The sequence below is a fragment of the Erithacus rubecula genome (genome assembly GCF_903797595.1).
Source record: "Erithacus rubecula genome assembly, chromosome: 5".
NCBI classification, from domain to species: domain Eukaryota; kingdom Metazoa; phylum Chordata; class Aves; order Passeriformes; family Muscicapidae; genus Erithacus; species Erithacus rubecula.
Genome location: NC_136687.1, coordinates 34395647 through 34417526, shown reverse-complemented (window position 1 = coordinate 34417526; position 21880 = coordinate 34395647). Strand labels below are relative to the sequence as shown.

Sequence of the window (21880 nt, the reverse complement as noted above, 5' to 3'; positions counted from 1 at the left end):
TTTGTTGTACATCTACTGCTGCTAAAATAATCTGCTGTGTCAGGTGGGTGAAGAGCTGGGCAAGACCAACCAGCTGCAGGGTTGCCCAGGGCCATATTGCTGCTCCCATTCCTGCAGCTCCGGCCATGCCAGCCATGTAATATCACCAGAAGGAGAAAACAAAGTCCTCTCCTTTAACAAAGAGCACTGTGAGCTCTGGCAATACTGTAAATCATGTCTTGAATGGCCACCTAAACAGAGAAATAAAGAAGTGAGGACAAAAAAATTGTATACATATAATAGTCCTCAAGTGACAAGTAAGAAAGCATTGAAAAAGTTTGTAAGGACTTGATTCCAATAAAAAGTCTTGTAAGTCAAGATTTATTTGTCCCACTTCCACACCAAAACAAAATACACCAACAAAGCAACAACAAAAAAAAATCCCTAGAAATTCCCAGCACTGCTGGTCCTTCTTCTACCTACAACTGGTAAGACATAAAATACATCATCTTCATAAAGAGAATTAACTGCAAAATGTTAAGACATATAGAACAACAGTATTAGTCAATCAATCATCTTCAAAGACTAAGGAAGAAAGAATTTATTATTATATACTATTTATCTTTAAAGGAATTTTTCTTTTTTTTAATTTGCGTCTCTTTAATCCTATAACTTAATTTTATGCATACCCATACACTTCAGTTCTTCAGTGCTGTACATCTATCCTAAAATCTTCTAATTGAAAATTTTCAATTAAATCTATCCCTGACATCTACTGCATATGGCAGAGTTGTAGTAGGATTTAAGTGGACACTATCTAATTTTTATTTGCTTCTGAGGGAACAGTTAAAGTGAACATTGACCTCTGAACATCAAAACTAGCAAAACTAAAAGAACTATAAGCATTCATTGAAAATGTGACTGTTCCTTGTCTACAGAGCTTAAAGAATACTGTAGTCAAATGCAAACTGAAGACAGCTCAATCAGAAAAAAAAATGTGATTTTCTATCTAACTTTTCCACTTAAACTGTTCGGGATTAATTTCTTACAGTGAGTTCCATTGAACAAACCTTGGTAAATGTCTTCCCACTGAAACAGTGATTATAACAATAAAACAAATTTTAAGTCAGGTGGCTTTGACAAATAACAAAATCTTCTATCAAGTCCCTAAAGAGAATTAAGTCATTAACATTACAGGCATGACCCTTGGCAAGAGAACAACTAGGAACAAATAATTATTACTAAAAGAACAATGAAGTGGTTTAAATACATCAAGATCAATTAGGCATTAGTTTTAATATAGCCTAAAGTTAAAAGCTGTAAAACAACAGAGAATTTTCCCATTTGCATCATTTAAAGTTCACAGCCCAAGGAAAATACTGTGTATAAAGAAACCAGAGAGCCTTCTGTGAATTGTGTGTCAATTAGATAATTACCTTTGATAACATCAGGTGCAAACCTTCAAGGAAAAAGCTTAAAAAGCTCCTGAAGGTATGGGTGTATTAGGAGAGTAATAAGACTTATTGTAGGGAGAAAAACTGTATCTTGTACTAAAATGAATGTCCTGTCCCTGTTTGCAAGAATGTGAGAGACAAAAGTTACAAAACAGTTACTGGAGTATGTTTATCATCCCCAAATGCAGCTTCTCAGCTTGGGAAGAGACACAGAGAGATTAGGTGAGTTTCTGCTTTGACTCTTGCTTCCAGGCTGAGATGCTGCTATGTATCCCTGCTAGTCAAGGAGAGAATCCAAGGCTCCTACCTCCTGGCCTTCCTCTGCAATGTCTGTGGATGGGGAAGGGTGAGTGCACTTTGTGATCCTGCTGCCTGGGCAGCTCCTTGCAGAGTTAGCAGACCTCTCTGACACAGGAGGTCAGCGACAAGAGCTCAGCCTAAAGACACAGATCTGTCTTAGAGCTTCCATGGGGCAGCTGCCCTTGAATTCCCTTTGTGGAAAGCTGTGCACCACCAGCTTGGGCAATGGCTTTGAACATTAGCTGCTCAGTGGTGGTGCTTGCTTCTCTGACTGGTAATTCCCCACACCAGTTGTAGGAGTGTTGCCTGTCTGCACAGTGGGAATTGCTTTGAAGTCTGGACAACATGCTGCCCCAGCCAGGTGGGAAGGAGATGTGCTGCACTCCTGATCAGCACCAGCAAAAACCCTCTGGTTTTTGAAGGGAAATTGTAGTAAATTCTTCAGCTGGAAGCCGTGGTGAGTAGATGCAGACAAGAGTGTCTGGTGGCATGTTTGTATTTGGATGATTGCTCTAATTAGCTCATTTTTTCTTTGGTTTTAAGATGAGGGGAAAAAAACACAGGAATTTTTAATACTGTTTTTTTTTTTCTTCTGCCTAAGTGATTCTCAAGTGACATTCACCACTTTTAATTAAACATGTCTCCTGATTTAGAATTGATAAGCTTCTACTTCAAGGAAATGCCAGGGTAAACTTTTATTTTGGCAGGAGAAAGCAAAACTGATAAATTAGAAACATAGTGTCTCCTAACAGAGAGGTAGGAAGAGTTCAGAAAGTGCAGCTATGTGGGACTAACCCAAATAGAAGCACCTGCAAACTAATCTCTCACAGCCCTTTGCCACAGAGGTTGGCTCTGTAGCTACTGCCTGAACTAGAGGAGATGTGCACTTTGTCTGGTTTACTTGGTTATTGTCATCTCCTCGGTGCTTCCCAGGACTTCAGTGGAGAGCAGGAAACCAGTCATCATTGGATATCCCCCTGAAGTGCTTCCTTAGGCCCCACATGCTTCAGGTGACCCAGGAGGGTCCATGCTGGTACCACCAGCACAGGAGACTGCAGTCAGGGGCAGGAACTGTCAGCTCCTCATCAATGCCACTAAGCAACAGGCTTTGACAAATATTTATATAAAGCCTTTACAAGTGCATGCTCAGGGTTGGGGTTTTTTCAGCTGTTTGACTTGGGGTCTTGTTTGTACCTCCTCCTTAGTGACCAGCTGAGCCTTCTCCATTTTCATGACAAGAAACCTGCATTTGCAGCTCTTTAAGAAGATATTACCCTGATTCTTCAAGGACTGGGATACACAGCTGACACAAGACCACACCAACCGAAAATCAGGTCAGTGATTAAACTTCTTGATGTTGGCAAGTCAAGTGTCAGTATCAGAAGGGAGCTCATGAAGTCATTTGTAGCTGTAGTCCTGAGAGCAAGAACTGTCTGTTTAGCTCTTTCTGAGATTGCAGCTTGTGGGGAGGCACAGCTTTTCTGCTAAAAATGCATTTGTTGGTTTAGGAGCTGCCACATTCTAATTTCCAGTAAATGAAAAGCAACAACAATAAATTTCATGTCCTGTGTGCTAGCTACTTTTGGTATGGGGAATATTGCTGAACTCCCCCGCTCCACTGGGGAAAAAAAAAAACCTTTCTCTTGCATTAGGTCTTCACCTCCTAGCCCAGTTCTGAGATAATCTTCAGCTAGCTTACACCTAAAGGCTGGAGTGTGGTGGTTCTCAGAACAGTCTTGTCAATACAGATGTGTTGAAATTAAGGAAAGTCTAGTCATGAATAGAGTCTCTGTTTCCAGTTCCCCTGAGAGCTTCCATCAAATAAAATTTTCTTTCTAAAGCACATTTGACGAAGGAGAACTACATATTTTTCTATTATTTGCCTGCTGGAATATTCTTTACTTGGTATCTGAACACAGTGGTGATATATACAAATATTGCAGCTCATCTTTTTTAAAAGCTTTATTATATCAGTAATAAAGAAAACAGTTTGTATTTCAGATGAAGAGACAACAGTATCACAAAATATTTACTCTGCCCAGAAAAGCAGCAATTTAAACTATTTAACAGCAGTTTGTGTATGCATCTAAAGATTACTTTTTTTTTTTTTAACTAAGGTTTTTATTTGTGTGCTAAGTAGTTTTCTGTAAGTATAAGGATCAGACCTTGTCTGGCATCTTTGAATTTATGTTCTGTGAAAAGCAGTAGTGATTTAGATCAGAGTTTTTATAGTATGTGGCATGTAAGGTGTTTTTAGCTTCTTGTGGATGTTTTTTAGAATTGTTTTAAAATAATCATAGATCATCTTTATTTGCTTTTCTGGGGAGAACCAACATAAGCTCATAAGTGTTCTACTTTTAAACAATGTACAAAACCTAACCTCTTTATTAGTTTAGTGTTCTTGCACCATTTGTTAACACTCGGCAAAGAACATTTTCATTGAGAATGGATCTTGGTCCCTTTATTTCCTCTGGTTTTCTTGAAAAAAACTGAAACAACAATAACACCAAAAAACCCAAACATATGATCTCATCAGTTGACTGATGAGGGAGAAAAAAGAATCAAAAAATACCTCCACAGAGCACTTATTTTTCCAAAGATTATGTAGAAGTGAGGGGAGATATCAGGGAGCAAAGAAGGGCTAGGAAGAGCCCAGTCAATGCATAGCCCTGGGGCAGACCCTTGATCCTTCTGTGTCCTGTGGGCTGAGTGAACTGGCACAAGGGAATTTTGTATTGCTGTCCTTAGAGTGCATCTGGTCACAAAACTGTGTTGCAGACCTCTCTCTAAGCTTTATTTAAGAAATGGTGACAGCTGTGTGCAAGGGTCAAACACGAGCTACTTGCATGGAGATGTTCCCATCTGCAAAGCCAAACCCCAGTGAAAGTTCTGTGGCTCTGCATGGCTTGGCTCTGGATGGTTTGTGTCTCAGACTGTGAACAGCAGCTGCTCATGTGGAGGGGGCAAGAAGTCTCCTAGTTCTTAATGAAATATGGTTTACAAGGAGAGTGCCTATTGGCACTTAGCTTCTCCCCAGAAAGATGGAGCTGCTGTAACTCTCCTTACAGAGTACACCACTCACTGTTTTGAGGCACATGTTCTCAGGCCACAGTACAGTTAAGTATAGAAGAAGTCCCTAAGTGGACTTTTTGCATGACAAAATTCACAAAGAAGTGATTTGCTCTATAAATAACATAGCTGCCTATCTGTAGCAAAATATACCATGTCAGATAACCCAGGCAGCATCTATATATGCTCACCTAATTACTCTATTATTTATGGCACTGATGCCTCAGAAGAAATCCCCCAACCCTTTTGACTAGAGCTGGGGCCCTGGCTCCCAGTGCCATGGCAACAGAAGAGCTGCCTGCTGAAAAAGCCAGTTGAGTCCAGAAAAGGTCACCAGAGTCCTTTAGAAACCCTGGGAAACCCTTTATCCTCAAAGAGGAAGAGGTACAAGTCTGAAGCTGAAAAGACAAAATAGCTTGCCAAGGGTGAGCATACAAAATTTCCAGTTTATCTCACAAAGCATATTTTTGTGTTTTTAATGCCTTTAGGGCTATTTAAGCACTCTGCATGGTTTTAGGTGGAATTGAAGGGTGACACCTGGGCTCCACTGGCTTGGGGAGCCAGGAGGGGAAGACTGTGGGTTTTTTTCAGTTGCCACAGCTAGAGTTTATTTACAAAGCTGTAAGGACTGAGGCCTTATGGAAAAAGCCCCAGAGTTGCAAGAGCTGGCACAAAAAGGAGAAGATATATTACCTTTGGCTTCTTTTCTGCACTGTCCCAGTGCAGCACTTGGCAGAGCAGATACAAAACACAGTATGCTGCTTTGGGAGTGCTTTTTACAGTACTAATCTGGATACTGCAACTTGGTCCCACCACTTGTGATATCCTGGAGTCATAGGAACTGTCAGATCAATTTACCAGATCCAGGTTGTAAGTGGAAAGCTTTTTAAAAAGTTACAATTCATGAAGCATCCTTTTGTACTTAAAGCTGCATATGATTCTAGTTCACTCTTGCATGCTTAAAGCATTTGTGTAATTCTTAACCTGTATAAACTATGTCTGAAAAACAATGTTGGGAAGAAAAGCTGTTTTTCCTCCCAAGAAAAGGTGTATTAAGGCTGCTAGAGTTCATACAGGAAAGAAGGTGAATGCACAGCAGCAAAGGTAGCCTGGCTCACTGACCTGAAACACTGTGCTGGCCAAGGAACAAAAGCCTGATTCCAATCACCTTTCTTTTGCCTCCCCTAAAGCAGCCATGCCAAGTCACATCACTGGGCAGCAAAGTGAAGTAAAAGAATAAAGATGCCACCACCATACCCCTCCCCAAACCCCCTGTTAAAGCAGATAAGCTAAAAGGTGCTGGATGGGAATATGTATTGAGGATTCAGACACATTCTTGGTACTGCAACCTTCTCTACTCCCAGTGCATGCTAAGCAAGAAGGTGATTCTGAATGCAGGAGACTTTTTTCGTTAAAACACTTTAAGATACCTACAAATGCTTGGTGTGTATTACTAAGATGTGAAGGATTTTAAATTAAGCATAAAAACATAGGCTGGTACAAGGAATAGGTAAGAATGAAGCCTTCTAAACATTTTGATGTGTGGAAATACTTAACAGTTCTTACTTGTTTTTAATAATCTTTTTTAATTCTTTACCTTTCTACCTGTCTTTCAGCTTTTCGTGTCTATGCATGTTATTCTTGTAACTTTAACATTTTCCAGGGTCTGTAAAAGTCTGCAGCTAACAGTTCTGGTTATGTTTTTCTTCAGCAAACAGTTAATTCCAATGAATGGATATTGCAGTTTTAATTATGGAAAAGTCAATATGCTTATGCAGCTTTGGGCAGCATGACAGACACAGCACAAGCCTTAGTTCCTTGGTTGTCAAATTACTTAGGCATATGTATAACTTTATGATAACAGGGTCATTGCAAAATTACTATCATGTGATTCCTGAGGAGAGTGGAAGGCAAATGAGGCCATGTGTGAAAACCTATACATGTACTAGATAGGAGAAAAAAAAAAGCTATCTCTTCCATGAGACTTGCACTGCATTTTTATTCTCCAATTCTTTGCAATTATGTTTCCCATAGCTCATTATTAGCATCAGCTAAGCAAAAAGCTGCTGATGGGGCAAAACCATGGCACTCAAAATCTGGTGATGTCTGGAGGAAGCAGTAGCACAATATGCTGCTTTTTTTTTTTTTTTTTTTTTTTTTTTTTGTGTGTGCAGGGGACCTCACCACATGCTTTAACTAGCTCAGAAGAAAGCAGCAGGACGAGATGTGGTTTCATTGCGCCAGGGGAGGTGAAGGAAGTCAAACAAGCAGTAATACGTGGCTGCATCCTGGATCGCATCAGGAAGTTGGATTCCAGGTTGGCAAAGCCGCAGCAGCCAGGGAGAGCACACAGAGCAGGGTGTGGCGAGGAGTGCCGGGCTGGCCTCGGGCAGCGCAAACACCGAGCGGAGCCGCCGCCCCTGCCCCGCACGCTGAAATGCCTGTGCTGCAGCACCACTGCCAAGGCAAACACAGCTCTCAGAAAGAAAACCCAGCCCAAATCAGCGGCTCAGTACCGCGGGCAGTGCTACATGCGAGCTAGGCTTGCTTGTCATGGAACTTGATGGGAAATAATAACAGAAAGTATAAGGGACTATGAAATGTCAGCAGCAATTGTCTGCAAAACCCAAGCATTTCAGATTAACATTTTGGCCATTGCTAACTTGAGAAATGTGGCCCCTGAGTCCACCAGTTTTAATTGGACTGAGACTTTCCATAAGATATCTACAAGCTGCTGCCACTTATCAGTGGAAATGTGGTCAGGCAAAGAAAGAGAACGAGTTGCCTGTTAAAGAAATGTGTAGTGCAAATATTGTGTGCACACAAATAATTGTACACACTCTGCTAAGTGCTGAGTGGAGGCCAATAGGACAAAAATTGCAGCGTGTATCAGCTGCTGCTAAGGATGACACACCCTTGGGTTATGAAGATAAGGGTAGATGTTCTCAAGCTCCTCAAGCACAGTAAATAACTGGAAAGAGAAAAGGCTAACCCTGCTCTAAAGGATCCATGCTCTGAGCACAGTGTTTACAAACTAGCAGCACAAAGAAACTGATTTTTTGAAAGTCTTTTAACTCTAAAGAGTAAATCTTTATAGCAGTGCAAGGGAGTCATGCCCACAAATCTCATTATTCTGAAAGCTGCTTAGAAACTTTAGCCCTTAGAGTCAACATACCACAATACATTCAGAAGTACAATTTCAAAGAGTTACAAATGCTCCTAACAATTAAACAATTTTAAAAAAGAAAGCAGAAGAAAAATTAGGATTTAAAAGGATTTACAAGGAAATAATTGGAGGAGGGGGTGTTATAAGCAAAGAAGGAGGTAACTGAAAGGGATTGAGAGGAATACAGAAGGAAGTGGATGTGGCTAAGGCATTCACAAGATTATTTAAAGAAAAGCCTGGTAAAACTAGAAGTAAGAAGCCAAATCTTGGGACAAATGAATATAGTTTCTTTGATGTATTTTGAGGTGCATGATTTATACATACTCAGCATCTAGCCTGTGGACCTTAAGAATGATTGGGCAAAAACAGTAATGAAAGCTTACTAAAATGCTACCCAAAAAAAAAAGCAGTATGCAGAATTTGATGCACAAAAGTTTCTTATAGTCTCAGAGATTAAATACCTAGTCAGTAGTCCTGAGCATCTCTAGGTATTTAAGCCTCAGGAGTCTTATAGTATTAAGAAACTTAACAGTAATAAAAGGTGTGACTTGCTATGCAGGCTGGTTTATTGAAAACAAAAATTGTTGCAGGATTCATTAGTGCTTTAGAGGTGGATTGTGCTTTGAAACTCATTTTCAACTGTCTTCACAACAAAGCAGAATGATATGAATGTTAAAATTGGGGTGGATGAGGGCAATTTGAGGTGATGAGTAAAGCTCTGGCATGCAAATAATACATATTCCAATTAGTGCAGACACAAATTCCTGTGGGGCTTTTGTATCTATAGGAAACATATTGACATCCTGGATAAGTAGGTTATGTGTGCATGGGTGTGCCTGCCTGAGGTCTCAATTTCTTCCAGGTTTAAGAGACTGCAGATACATGCCCCATCATGCCTGTGCTAGGAATTGAGCAAACAAAGGACAAGGATACGCAATAGACAGTGTACCAAGCAAAAAGACAAATATAAAGAAAGAAGTGAACCAGGTCAGCATAACAGTACCCAAACTTCGTACTCCTTGCTAAGCCTGAAGAGCTCCTAGGATCCTTTTGCATACTGAAATTTCAAAACCAGAAGGCAAGGTAATCTGTCCTGATGTTAAGCAGAATCATTTCTAAGAAGACTCCTGTTTCATTTCCTTTGCTTCACAGAGCCAGTGCCATGTTCAGAGCACTGTCAGTATGCAGGAAGAATAGATGAGCACTGAGAGTTTCATGCTCTTAAAAATAAATATTGTCAGCAGGATACATGAAACAACGTATTGAATTTGAAACACAACGTCACAGGAGAATGAAGAAAACCAGATGCATCTGCTAAAGATTTCTGGACAGATCAATTTACATAATGATGTTCTTTAACTTTATTTTAGAAGTTGGACAGGACAGTGCTTCAGATCTGAGGTAACCAACAATGGACATCAGGCCTTTTTTATGTCAAAAGAAAAGAGAAGCTCTATCCTTTATTTTAGCTTGGCTTATGTCTCACCAGGATGCTCATCCCCAGAACCCCTGAAATTAGACTTGGGGGAAAGTTGGGTGTGTTCAGACAACTCTATGAAGATTTGTTAGCTTGATTTCTGCCAATTCTTTAGAGCTCAGGTTTTGGTGCACAATACAAGGATTGTTGTAATGAAGGCGTGTGTTGTTATGCAGAGCTAAGGAACATCCAAGACATAAACTTAGGCAGGGTGCAGGTATTTGTTGAGGGCTTTGACTGTCAGAAGCTCTTGAACCATGACATCCATTTGCTGAGTGATTCTGCCTGTTTGCATTTTATACCAAACAGGTATAAAGGTATACCAAGGTTTCATCAGCAACACACTGATATCACCCAAAGTGCTGGAGACTTGATTGGTCACTATGAGAAGCTGCTCCTCCTACACCTGCAAGGAGCAGGCTGTGACACCAGCTTTAGAAAGATCTGGCTTTACATTAGTCTGTGTAACAAGTGTAAATGCTGAAGTTATTGTTGGTCCTTTCCATGCACCGTGGTAAACAGAGAAACACTTTGAAACACTTGTCTTCCTACTAGCAATTTTTGTGGATAATTGGATGAAGGAAATCATTTAACTGTACCCAGATAATTGACCAGGAATTCATAATATATATATTAATTTTTCTTTTTTTTTTTCTTCTTTTTTTTTTTTTTTGAGGGAGAGGAAAGAAGGGCAGACTAACAAAAGGGCAATAAAAGGAAAGGAAGAATTAGGTGAAAATTTAGAATGGTGAGAGAGGACACTTATGAAGCAATTTCTAGCATTCAAGGCATAAATGAACTGCTTAAACTATTCAACAACAGTGCAAATTGTGCAGGCACTCATAAAAACTTAAAAGCTCTTTTTAAAATAATAGCATGCATTTTACATGTACTATGTGTACTTACTCAGAGTGCAAGTTATTTATCATTCTTGTCTAAGCTAATAGTGCATCGCTGTCTGGATTGTAAAGTTTAATTAACTTCTGTAGGTGTTACAAGAAAAACGATGCCTAGCTGAGTCTAAAATCCACATTCTTGAATGTAGGGTATTTTTAAATTATCATGTCTGGTACACTTTTTGAATAACAGCTTCATGTTCTTCTGCTTCATAAAGGGCAATAGCATTCCAAGTTTAGACCCTGTAGAATCCACACAAATAACACACCTTTCTCTCTCTCTCATCAAGATGCTATCATGAAGACTATAGATAACTCTAACAACTGGAACTTCTGCTCTGCTACTAAATGCTAATGAGTTTGAGATGCTGGTCACATAAAAAGGTGGAGAAAATTTAGTAGCCTAGTGGGCATTGTACATGATGGAGAATTACAAAATCAGAGAGCATTTTGGCTCTCTGCAAGAGCAAGAGAATTTTATCTTGCTGCCACCACTAAAGCACAGTTTTTACAGAGTTTGCACTGAGTAATGAAGCACAAGAAGGGGTAAATCTCCAAAGCAAAAGGACAAAAATGCTATAATCTCTCAATAATAGTACTATCCCACACCATCAAGCTTATTTTGGTATCTTAATGCATAGCATCAGAAAGCGTATCACAGTTTAAAACACCAGTAGTAATCTAGTTCATCCTTCTGCTCTGAGTTGAGCTGCATAACCAAAATTCAGGCAGAGCCACATATGCTTAAAGGACTCTTAGATACAGCCAGAAATTCGGGCCATAACAGAAAAGATGAGAATCTTTCTCTGGTGAAGTCCAGTATCATAGTAAGAGACCTTGATGGAAGAGAAATGTGAATTGTGAGGGCTTACACTAAGCTGGAGTGTTTTTAATATCATATCTCCAGCCAGTGTGCATTTTTCACCTGTCAAAATGACAATATTTTTTTACCTGTGTGTTCATGCAAGACAGCAGGATTTGGCACTTTCACTGCATTGGCTTTGGATTGCAATACACCTATTGTACTTTTGCTGCAGGTGCACTCATCCTGCATCTCAGAAAATTTGCCTTCCTACTTCTAATATGAGCTAAAACATAAGATGACTTCTCAAATACAGGTGCTAAGTATGTCAATGACTTCTCAAATACAGGTGCTAAGTATGTCAATGACCTACAGCAGCACATCTGGAGGGCAGGTAAATCTTAACTCAGGCAAACTGAGTTAAGTTTTAACTGAGTTATCATGACTGATACCGGTTTGACTATTTTTCTAGTGATGTTAAAAAAAAAAGCTTTGCTATATGGATTTTAGTGTGTTAGTGAGCATTTAGGAATAGCATTTCCTGCTTTAGTAATCAACTTACATAGGAAAGGAAAATGAGTATGTGACAGATCTGCATCGTATTTACATTTTTAATGTTCCATAATTCTGAAGGTATAAGTAGAAACATTTAAATGAAGGTATTGACAACAATCCTATACAAAATGCAGTGAAAATCCTTTTGATGTTTAACTAAAGGAGATTGCAAGGACATAATTTGAGAAGTGGAGGGTGAAGTTAAAGAACATACCCTCTGCAAAAATGCCTGGGCTGTTCTTTGCCTGTGTTTTAAAGGGCATATTAATAGATCTCCAATAACAGGTATTTCTTGTTCTGCAAGTACTAAGTTGTCTTGTCATGTAGTACTTTATCATCAGGTAAAATTAAAAATCCACTGGCCTTTTGCATAGATGAATGCATGTTTACAGAGCATTGATTCCAAAAGTCATGATACTTCACCCTTGGGATACAAATGTGGTACTGCTTGAGACAGCCAGCACCTTGCATAATTGCATATAAATTTTGCATTGCTAATCAATGGTGTGGTTTTAGTGCTGTGATTCTGTGCTTAACTATCATGATACACATAATACAGATGCAGTGTGTGCTTAGTTCAGTAAGTGCTCTGGGTTGTTTTCAGCAGCCACCAGTTGCATATCCACTGCTCCACAGTGTTGGCTTGTCTTGATTTAAGCACCTCACAGAGCTATTACGTGTCTGCAAACTGTTTATGTAATTCTAGTAATGACCATGGCAGGCTGCAGCTTAAAGCACAAAAATACAATTTAGTTCCTTAACTTTTGCTGATCTCTCCAGCAGGCTTTAAGGTGGAATTTTTATTGTGTTTTTTAGATCTTCTGTCTTTTCTGATCTTAGTTTGATTAAGCATTTTGTGTTCACATTTGGCTTAGAAAAATAAAAAGAATGTGATTCTTTTGAATAGCAGCATCAAACTTGACAAGCTGGTAAATTTCATCCTTAAAACAATTGGGAGTGAAATCTTGGCTCTATTTAAATCTGGCAACATTCCAGTAATTTCAAGTGAAGTTATTCACCTCTACTAAATACTTTACATCCTAAGGGCTCTGTAAGTTGTTGCATAAACATTATGTAGTTAGACAATGGAAAAAAAACACTCCCATTTGCCTTTAGAAAACGGAAAATCTTCACCTAAGGTAAAATCTTTGCTGCCAGGTTTCTGAGGGAGAAGCTGACAGAGGTAATTCAGCAGTGATGGAATATTCTGGGATTAATTAGACATGGCCTAGATACAGACAAGAGAGTATCAGAGCTGACCTAAATGTTGGGAGGAACAGGGCCTCTGTCCCCTGCTTTCTTCTAATCAGCCCTGACACCAAAGATTTAGCAGGGCAAGTTTGGAGAGACTATTTGGATACAAACCTGAAAGAGAGGCAAATTGTTATACTTATTTTCAGTCATATTGTAAGTCTAGTCATTTAAATCTAAAATGTTTTGAAGACATTTGCTTCCTGTATCTTGGAGGTTAGTAAGAAGTCATCCAGGGTTTTCAAGCAGTTAGCCAACAGTCTACAAAAGTCCTGTGCTAAATCATCATGCTTTAATTGAATATGAAGTTTTCCTGTCATTTCTGCTCTCTCCCACAGCACTGTTTGCAGGCAAAAAGAAAAACAATTAATTACACAGATGCTGTGTTCATTTTGGGATATATACAAATGTCAGAGTTGTAGATAGTAAATCAGGAATGAAATAAACTTCACTTTGGCCTAAGGTTTACAGAAGCAGCTTTCATTACTCTAAGGATCAGTGAATGGAAATAAGGGTGAATCAGTGATTCTTCAGTTTAATTTGAAATAATGTTAATTGGATTAGTCTTTTGCTCTATAAATATGCTTTTCAAGTTAAAACAAGTGTTTTGTTTTTTTAATGACAAAACTGTAAATCAACCTTTTCTCACTTATTCTGCAAAGTCTACCATCTAAACCTAAGGGATGTCCCTGATTTGATCAAACTACTCAGAACAAAGATTTAGTTAAGCCAGAGTAAAAATAGGAGTACAGTCTAGAGATCTGCTTCTTTCTAATTGCACACACCTGGGAATTTAGAAAAGTTTTTAATTTGACTGCTCAGCCATCTAGTTTTTAAACCATTGCAGTTTGTCATGGATTCACCCCAGCCAGCAGCCAAGTCCCACACAGCTGCTCACTCACTTCCCCACCAGTGGGATCAGGGAGAGAATCAGAACAGTAAAAGCCAGAGAACTCATGGACAAAATAATAAAAATATAAAAACCATTTGTGGGGGATGGGGAAACAAGCACATAAGCAAAGAAAATCAAGGAATAAAATCACTGCTTCCCATGGCAGACAGGTGTTCAGCCATCTCCAGGAGGGCAGACACCATCACAGGTAATGGTGGTTTGAGAATACAAACTCCATCACTCCAAATGTGCCTCCTTTTCTCCCTCTTCCCCCACTTTATACACTGAACATGATGTCATATGGTCTGGAGGTCAGTTTGGGTCCCTGTCCTGGCTGTGTCTCCTCCCAGCCTTCCATGCACCCCCATCTCCTCCCCAGCATGAACAAGAAGCAGAAATGGCCTTGGCTCTGTGCAAGACCTGCTGAGCAATAACTAAAACATCTCCACATTATCAACCCTGAGTTCAGCACAAATCCAAAACACAGCCCTATACCAGCCACTGGGAAGAAAATTAACTCCACCCCAGCCAAAACCAGCATTGTTATATATTAGAAAAAAGGGGGGAGTGAGTGGCAGTGAGCTGAGAGATCTGGAAACCTGCAGTATTTGAAGATGGATGAAATCCTGCCATTATCATTCTTACTTGTCACAGGTGACTGAAAAGTAGAGTTTGGCTTGCCAAGATGATGACTTTATTACAATTTGTCACTTTGATTTCAATGTTTTTTACGTGTCTAATAACTTTTTACTATCAAGTTGGTCAGGTTTGGGGCTTTTTGGAGAGTTGGGTTTGCTTGGGATTTTTTCTTTGGTTGGTTTGGTTATGTTGGGGATTTTTTTGGGGTTTTGGGTGGGTTTTTTTTGGGGGGGGGGTTGGTTGAGCTCTCAGTTTGTGAAAAAGATAGAAAACATACTAAAAAAATTGAAAGAATTATCTATATTGATACCTGAGCTAAAGCTATAAAAGTTAGAAATCATTTAATTACAATTTATTACCAAGTAGGGATATCTGTCTGTAGCTTTGGACCCGAGAAAAGGAAAAAACTGCCATGTGATTCTGCATCTACATGGTGTACTAAAACCCTTATGAAATCTATTTCATTGTGGTTATATTTAGTAGAAGACTTGAATGTGTGCAATGTTATGATACAACAGCTGCTATTGCTTGTAATTCCCACAAAACATGCCTCTTTTAAGGGAATCATTTCATTGAATTACTAATCAATACATCTTGGTGTCAGACAATACATAATAGAGATAATCTACAGTTTGATAATTTCTCTCCAAATGGCAGCTTACTAAGAAAAGAGGCTGCTCAGCATTGTGGTGTTTGTTTCCAACCACCAATAACATTGAGCTTACAGTTTTTGAAACCTGCAAATTAAGAAAGCTCAGAGCTGCCTAGCAATGCTTTTGTGATTCACTGCTACAGACCCTTAACTTCCAGTTTACAATTTGTGATATATACCACAAACTTTATATGGCTAACAGCAGTGGTCTTGCTATCATTCTGTGTTGCAGACAGCATTCCCCAGGACCCCAGTTTGGAAATCAGTCTGGCAGAACTCTGCAGTGTATCAATCTATCTACTTGACTGGTCTTTTCCAGTAATTTTTCATGGACCTTTTATGCATTTATGTAAGATGAGGCAGGCCACTCTTTTTGAAATGGTGGCTAAGCTAAAGAACAAAAAACATATACTGGTTTTAGCATCTAGTAACTGCTGTACATCCACACTTTTCCATGTAACCAATTTTGAGTGTCTTTTTTTATTTGTCTGTGAAACTTCATCAGGCTTTATCTTGTGCAGGTTTGACATGTTGGCTTTATTTGACTTTTCTAATGCTTTACAAATGCTTCATATCTTCAGAGTCAGGTTTTGTTTAATTTTAAACAACATGGCAGAATATATCCTGAAAATAATTTTGTCAAACATATTGAAGGTTTATAACTGATAAATGATATTGAATTGATAATACTCAAGTTGCCAGTTATTTGCTAGGATGTCAACAGTTTATTACTAAGTAACAAAATGCCTAAGAAATACAAAAGTCTAACAAATTTACAATTGTAAAATTTTCCATTTTTTCTCTCAAAGGCACTTTGGTTCTTGTTCAGATGGATAATTTCATCAAATTAACTCCACTAATTTACTATACTTGAAAAGTCTTTTAGAAAAATAACTCAGCATCTGAAATTGTGGGTGTTTACAACATTCATTTTTTCAGCATAACAGAAATTGCAGCAACCTATTTCAATTTTCTCTGCCCTAGATTCAGGAAATGATGCAAAGTTAATTTCTGCTTGAAATGCTCAGAAATATGGCATCTTGGAAAAGGAAATTTTCCAGACCTGAGACTGGTCTGAGGATATGACTACTCATACTTTTGTCTGGCTCAAAATACAGGTAAGAGTTTCTTTGAAAAGTAATTTAAAATAATGTTTTACTTTTTAAATGGCAAAACCATGCTCAGAATCATTCCAATTCTTCTCATACTTAAATGAAACACCCACGTAACAGACTATCCCATCCACTATTTTAATGAGATCTAAATCTGTCAAGGATTGTCAACACTCATCAGCGTGAATATTCTGAGGACTTGTAGGTGCAAAAAAAGTTAATTTTTTTAGACAAAAGCAGTATTAATAATACAATATAGTTCATAAACATTGACTGGTACTCATTATCAGAAAGGGCAGCTGGAAAAAAATCATTTTACATTTGAATCTTCAGGACATTGGTAGAATCCAGACCAGTACAAAATAATGAGCTTGCTTACCGTTGCTGTGTGGGAAAAGAGAAGAGGAGCTAGAGGTGATACTGCAGGAATAAAACAGACTAAGTAGGCATGACAGGAGTATGGGGGCTAAATGTAATGACAGGAACTTCATAACACATTCTCATAAGAGTGACAGGAAAAGCAAAGGAGGCGAACAGCACTCTGCCAAAAGCATCTATTCAAATGCTGAAATACTGAAGGATAATTTTTGGTAGGACATGCATGGCTAAACTGCTGGCTTATAAAAAAAGAAGGATAATTGAGAATTACAGGAAGGAGGGTACTAAAGACTGGAGATCATGAGCACAAAACAGGGAAGATTAAGCAATCATAGTCTAAGTTGCAAAAGCATATATTAAGTACTCCCTAGAGGCACTTATTTGATTAAAGTACTTTTAAAACAGTCTCAGAAATTAAGAAGAATTTTAAATCTTGTGTTTCAGTTCCTTTCTCTCAACTCTGAGCATAAATATACATATGTTGTAAATAATTCGGGCACAGCTTTATATTCATCATAATGTATGCCAAACTGTGCTCTTTGGATTACTCCCAGAAGTGACCACCTCATTAATCCAGAATCTTTCTTCAAATCCTTCAGTGCTGAGGATGGTGTCAGAAGAGAATATGAGCTTAACATAAAGTAAGGGAGACCTGGCCAGGTATTTTCAGTCACACATTGAGTTCCTACCTCCTCAGATGAAAACTAGGGAAGGTGTGTCTTGGGTTCCACCAGGACACCCCAGGACTCCGGCATGCAGTACAAATAAATCTGATATAGGGATGAGACACTGCATGAGCTTTCCAGCTATCCTTAGATCCAAGGTAACAGCACAGAAAACAGCAAAGGCTTTGTCCAGAGATGGCCATCTAAATGCAAGGCCAGGATGAGAAAAGAGATTACATGGAGCTGGAAGGGTTCACTGAAGCAAAGGTGTTGCTTGTTAAGAGTATCCTGTTTAGGAAGGCAAGTTACCTTCTGCCAGCTGGCATTTTCCAGCACTTTCTTTAATCAAAGAAAGTTTGACCAAGTTTGCTGTTACATGAAGACTAGAGTATATTGTGTAGAGAAATACTGCACTTAATGAAGTGCTGGTACTTATATCTGTAAATATCTAAGGAAAGTGTAAATATTTGAGGTCTAGAATCAATTTGTCATGGTTTAACCCCAGCTGGCAACTAAGCACCATGCCACCACTCACACCCTCACCCCCAGCAGGATGTGGGCGAGAACTGGAAGAGTAAAAGTGAGAAAACTTTTGCGTTGAGACAAAGTAATTTGAATAGGTAAAGGAAAGACCATGCACACAAGCAAAGCAAAAAAAATGGAACTCATTCACCCCTTCCTATGGGCAGGCAGGTGTTCAGCCACCTCCAGGAAAGCTGGGCTCCATCACGCCTAATGGTGACTTGGGAAGACAAACACTATCACTCCAAATGTCATCCCCTTCCTCCTCCTTCCCCCAGCTTTATATTATTGAACATGGTGCCATATGGTCTGAAATATCCCTTTGGTCAGTGGGGGACACCTGTCCCAACTGTGTCCTCTCCCAATTCCTTGTGTGCCCCCAGCCTCCTGTCTGGCAGGATGGGGTGAGGCAAGCCCTGTCCAGCAACAACCAAAACATCCTGGTGTTATCCTTTCCAGCACAAACCCAAAATGTAGCCCCATACCAGCTACTGTGAAGATAAACTCTACCCCAGCCAAAACCAGCACACCAGTGCAAATTTCAAAGATTTAATTTCAAACATGACCAAAAAAACCCAGTTGTGTTTTGTGCTCTCTGCACTAAGTTGAAAGAAAATTTAGTCTCTGAACTGTGGATTTTACAAAGATTGTCTGTGTGTTGACAGAAGAAAACCCTCAATTGAGCAAAATGTGAGGTTTTATGCAGAGTGAAACTTTTACAGCAGTTTGTTGTATTATGGAACTTTGTAACACAACTTTCACCTTGAGAGATACAAAAGTCTGTAGGCATTTCCTCTCAGACATTGTGTTCTGAGCAAGCACAGTGCTTTTTTGTGGCCAGATATTGAGGACAAGAGTTAAGGGGTACATCCACATCCAGATGCTTCTCCCATGCAAGGAACTGTGTGAGGGTTTGACATTGGTTAGTGACCCTGCTCCAGACACCATCCCCCAAATCCCCAGCAATAAGGCAACTGCATGGCTTAGGGGATTGGTAATCTGATACCTCACCTCCAGGTCATCGTAGGGCTCTGGTTCAAGAGCAGCAAGGCTTTGGAATGACTTAAATGCCATTGCATATTTATTTGGAGTCATGCATGGAGAAGAGAACATATGATTTCTGTGTGACAAGCAGTAGATGTCCACATACAGATATAAACATTCTGACAGTTGCCAGCCTGCTTAAAAGATTTGAATGACTGAATATCAGCCTAACAGAGAATGATTTCCTAATAACAGAATTGTGTTTTGCTTTAATACTGCATGTGTAGTAAAAGCATCATGGTTTTAATATATATATTTGTACATTTTTATATTATTTCTTTTACATTTATATATATTTATATTTTATACATAAATGTATATTTACTTACATTATGTAACTGAGAGAGACTAAAGCCTGTGTTTAACCCTCCCTCTTCTTCTCTCCAGGTTGTAAAAGACTTTGAAAAGTGGTTTTGAATAGTACTGGAGGCAATCCAAAGCCAAATTTAATTTGAATTTTCTGTCTTGGCTGATACAAATTCAACAAGAGTGAAAATATGTTCTGTAGGTCTTTTAGGCACTTTTACTATATAGGATGAACTGTAAGTGCAGAATTTGAAACTTCAGCACATCCTTAATGAGGATACAACTGAAATAAAACTACTTCCAAGGTCAGTATTAACCTAATACTTCTGGAGTCGGACTTCACGGCCCATGTGTGAGAAGAAAAAAGGTAGATGATGCTCGCTGTTGAGGAATCAGGGCAGGCAGGCATAATGGCCAAACAGAAACATGAATCCTTGTCCAATGTGCTGTCCTTGGCGGTTCCAGCAGAGAGAGGGGCTGGCTGGCAGAACAGCCTGTCCATTGGCCCGTACTGCCTCCCAGTGGGCATCAGCTTCCTCTCTCTCGGGATAAAACACAGGGGAGTTAAAACTCCTGCTACAGAAGCCATTGTCCTTGGATAGCTAATGGGAGAGTTCACTCAGATTTCAGGTATCTAAACACAAAATTACAAAGCTCTTGCTCGTCTTCCAAGGATGTAGCTCTCTATGAAATCATGGATGCGTGGTTTACCTTTACTTACAGCTTTGAGCAGAACATACACCTCCATATGAAAAAAATCCCCAAATCTGGTTTTGGCAGGCAGCCTTACAAATCATCATACCAGCTTGCACGCAGAGGGCTCTGTCCCCACCACTCTCAGCTCTGAAGAGCAGCAGCAGAGCAGTATCACATCCCATGGCTGTACCTTCCATGCAGTGCTATAAGTAACGTTTTTTTCCTTCTCACTTTTCTTGAGTGTGCTTAGAGCAACAGCACAGGACATTAAAAAGGGATGCCAAGAATGAAACAACATAAGAGCACTGTTTGCTGCAGTAAGGTCTCCACTAAGGAGTGAAGGGAGAGTTGGGGAGATGCTTCTATACTTCTTTGACAGCCTACTAACCTTCACAGTTTACAGCCCCAACCTGCCTTTTCCTTCTGGCTCAGCAAGCCAGGGGATCTTTTCAAAGCTAGGCACCTCAACCCTCTAACATCCTTCCCAGCCCTGTGCAGATGTTGTTATCTACCTGAAAACAGTCAGCCCTTGTGTTGGGATATTTGTGTGGTTGCTGCAACTGCAGACAGGGAGGGGGCTTTGGGGGAAACATTTCTCTGCTCCTGCGGAAGTCACAGGGCTGTGCAAACACTTGTAATGATAAGAGCTGTTGCTCATGCCTTAAACACTGCATTTGTCTAAGTCTCCTACCTTGATCTTACAGAATGAGGAAGAAAAAAAAAAAAAAAAAAAAGACATCACACAACACTATAACATAAGTTATATGAATAAACAAAGACTTTTGTGTCTAGGTGTGTCCAGCTACAAAGGTCACTTAGGTGTGGGTGTTTTTTTTTCCTCCAAAGTTATCCTGTTCAAGGTGTAATATCCTGTTTCATTTCTGCAGTCCTTATCATTGAAAGTTAATGTTCAAGATCCATGGATCTGAAACCCTCCCAGTGCACATAAGAAATAGAACTAAAAACACTGGAGCAAGGGGATAGTACTGAATACACAGAAAAGACAAAAGTACTATTACATTGGAAGCGATGCAAGAACAGCACTGGTTGTTTGGAGAGCTTACATTATCGGTTTCTGTGTGTGTGCGTGCGCATGTGACATTCCTTCAAGGAAGGAAATAGGATGCCTAACTTTTAGCGCAGAAAATTAGTAACAACACACAAGCTGCGGGGCTGATAGCATCTCTGTAATCTTGTACTTAATCTGCTATCCCCAAGAAAAATCTGTTGACTTTCCAGTTCTACTCTGCCCAGGCTGCACACAACAATCAACGGGCCTGCGTTACCCTACGCCTATATGCCAACCCCTGAAGTTAAACGTTTGCACCTGAATTTTTACAAACCGGTGCCCAAGCAGCGCTGCCCAGCCAAGCGGGAAAGCGCAGCCCGCACTAGAGGTGCGGTGCCGCTGCCCTTTGCCGGGGCTGCAGCGCGGTGCGGGCGGAGCAGGTGCAGGAGCGCACGCCCGGCGCGGTGCGGGGCGGGGGCAGAGCGAGCGGCGGCCCGGGGCGAGGCGCTGCCGCCCGGTGCGGGGCGGCCACGTGGAACCGCGCGGCTCCCGCAGCGGCCGCTTCCTGCTCCGCATCGCCCCGGCCGCTGCGCCCGGCGGGGAGGCGAGCGCGCAGCCCGCAGCCTACCGGGGCGGCGCGGGGGAGAGAGCGAAAAGAGGGGGGAGGAAGAGGGAAAAAAAAAAAAAAGAAAGTTTGTACGTGCGGCGGCGGCGAGAGGACAGCCTCCGCAGGCGGGCGGCTGCCGGAGAGCAGCGGCGGCCGCGGGAGGCGGGGGAGCGGCGGCGGGGCCGCGCCGTGCGGTGCCGCGGGGGGCGGAAGGCGGCCGGTGCGCGGGGCCGGGCGCTGCGTGCGCGGCGGCGGGAGGCAGAGGGCGGGCGGGAGGATGCGGCTGAAGCTGGGCTTCCTGCTGCGCGCCGTGCTGCTGGCGGGCAGCTTCTTGGGGCTGCTGCTGCTCTGGTCCTCGCTGTCGACCCGCGCCGAGGAGCCGGATCTCCCGGGACGGACGCGGGTGAGT

The 21880-nt window shown here is 40.7% G+C and overlaps 1 protein-coding gene and 1 long non-coding RNA gene across 5 annotated transcripts in view; both read left to right on the top strand.

Annotated features, from left to right (window-relative positions):
* The first annotated feature begins 1531 nt into the window (after positions 1-1531).
* LOC306802010 lies at positions 1532-3070 on the top strand. 2 transcript variants are annotated; one of them, XR_013774245.1, is made up of 4 exons: positions 1535-1596; positions 1686-1779; positions 2025-2190; positions 2939-3070. It is a non-coding gene; the product is annotated as an uncharacterized lncRNA (long non-coding RNA). The 2 variants fall into 2 exon arrangements; XR_013774244.1 differs by having other exon boundaries at positions 1532-1779.
* Positions 3071-21546: 18476 nt separating this feature from the next.
* Positions 21547-21880, top strand: part of GALNT7 (polypeptide N-acetylgalactosaminyltransferase 7) — a 69488-nt gene continuing 69154 nt past the window's right edge. The window contains exon 1 of one of the 3 annotated variants that reach the window (XM_079305685.1): positions 21547-21874. In XM_079305685.1, coding sequence (XP_079161811.1) covers positions 21749-21874 — 126 coding nt within the window. In that variant the 5' untranslated portion in view covers positions 21547-21748. The remainder of the gene's footprint in view (positions 21875-21880) is intronic. The other 2 variants (XM_079305684.1, XM_079305683.1) reach the window with 2 other exon arrangements.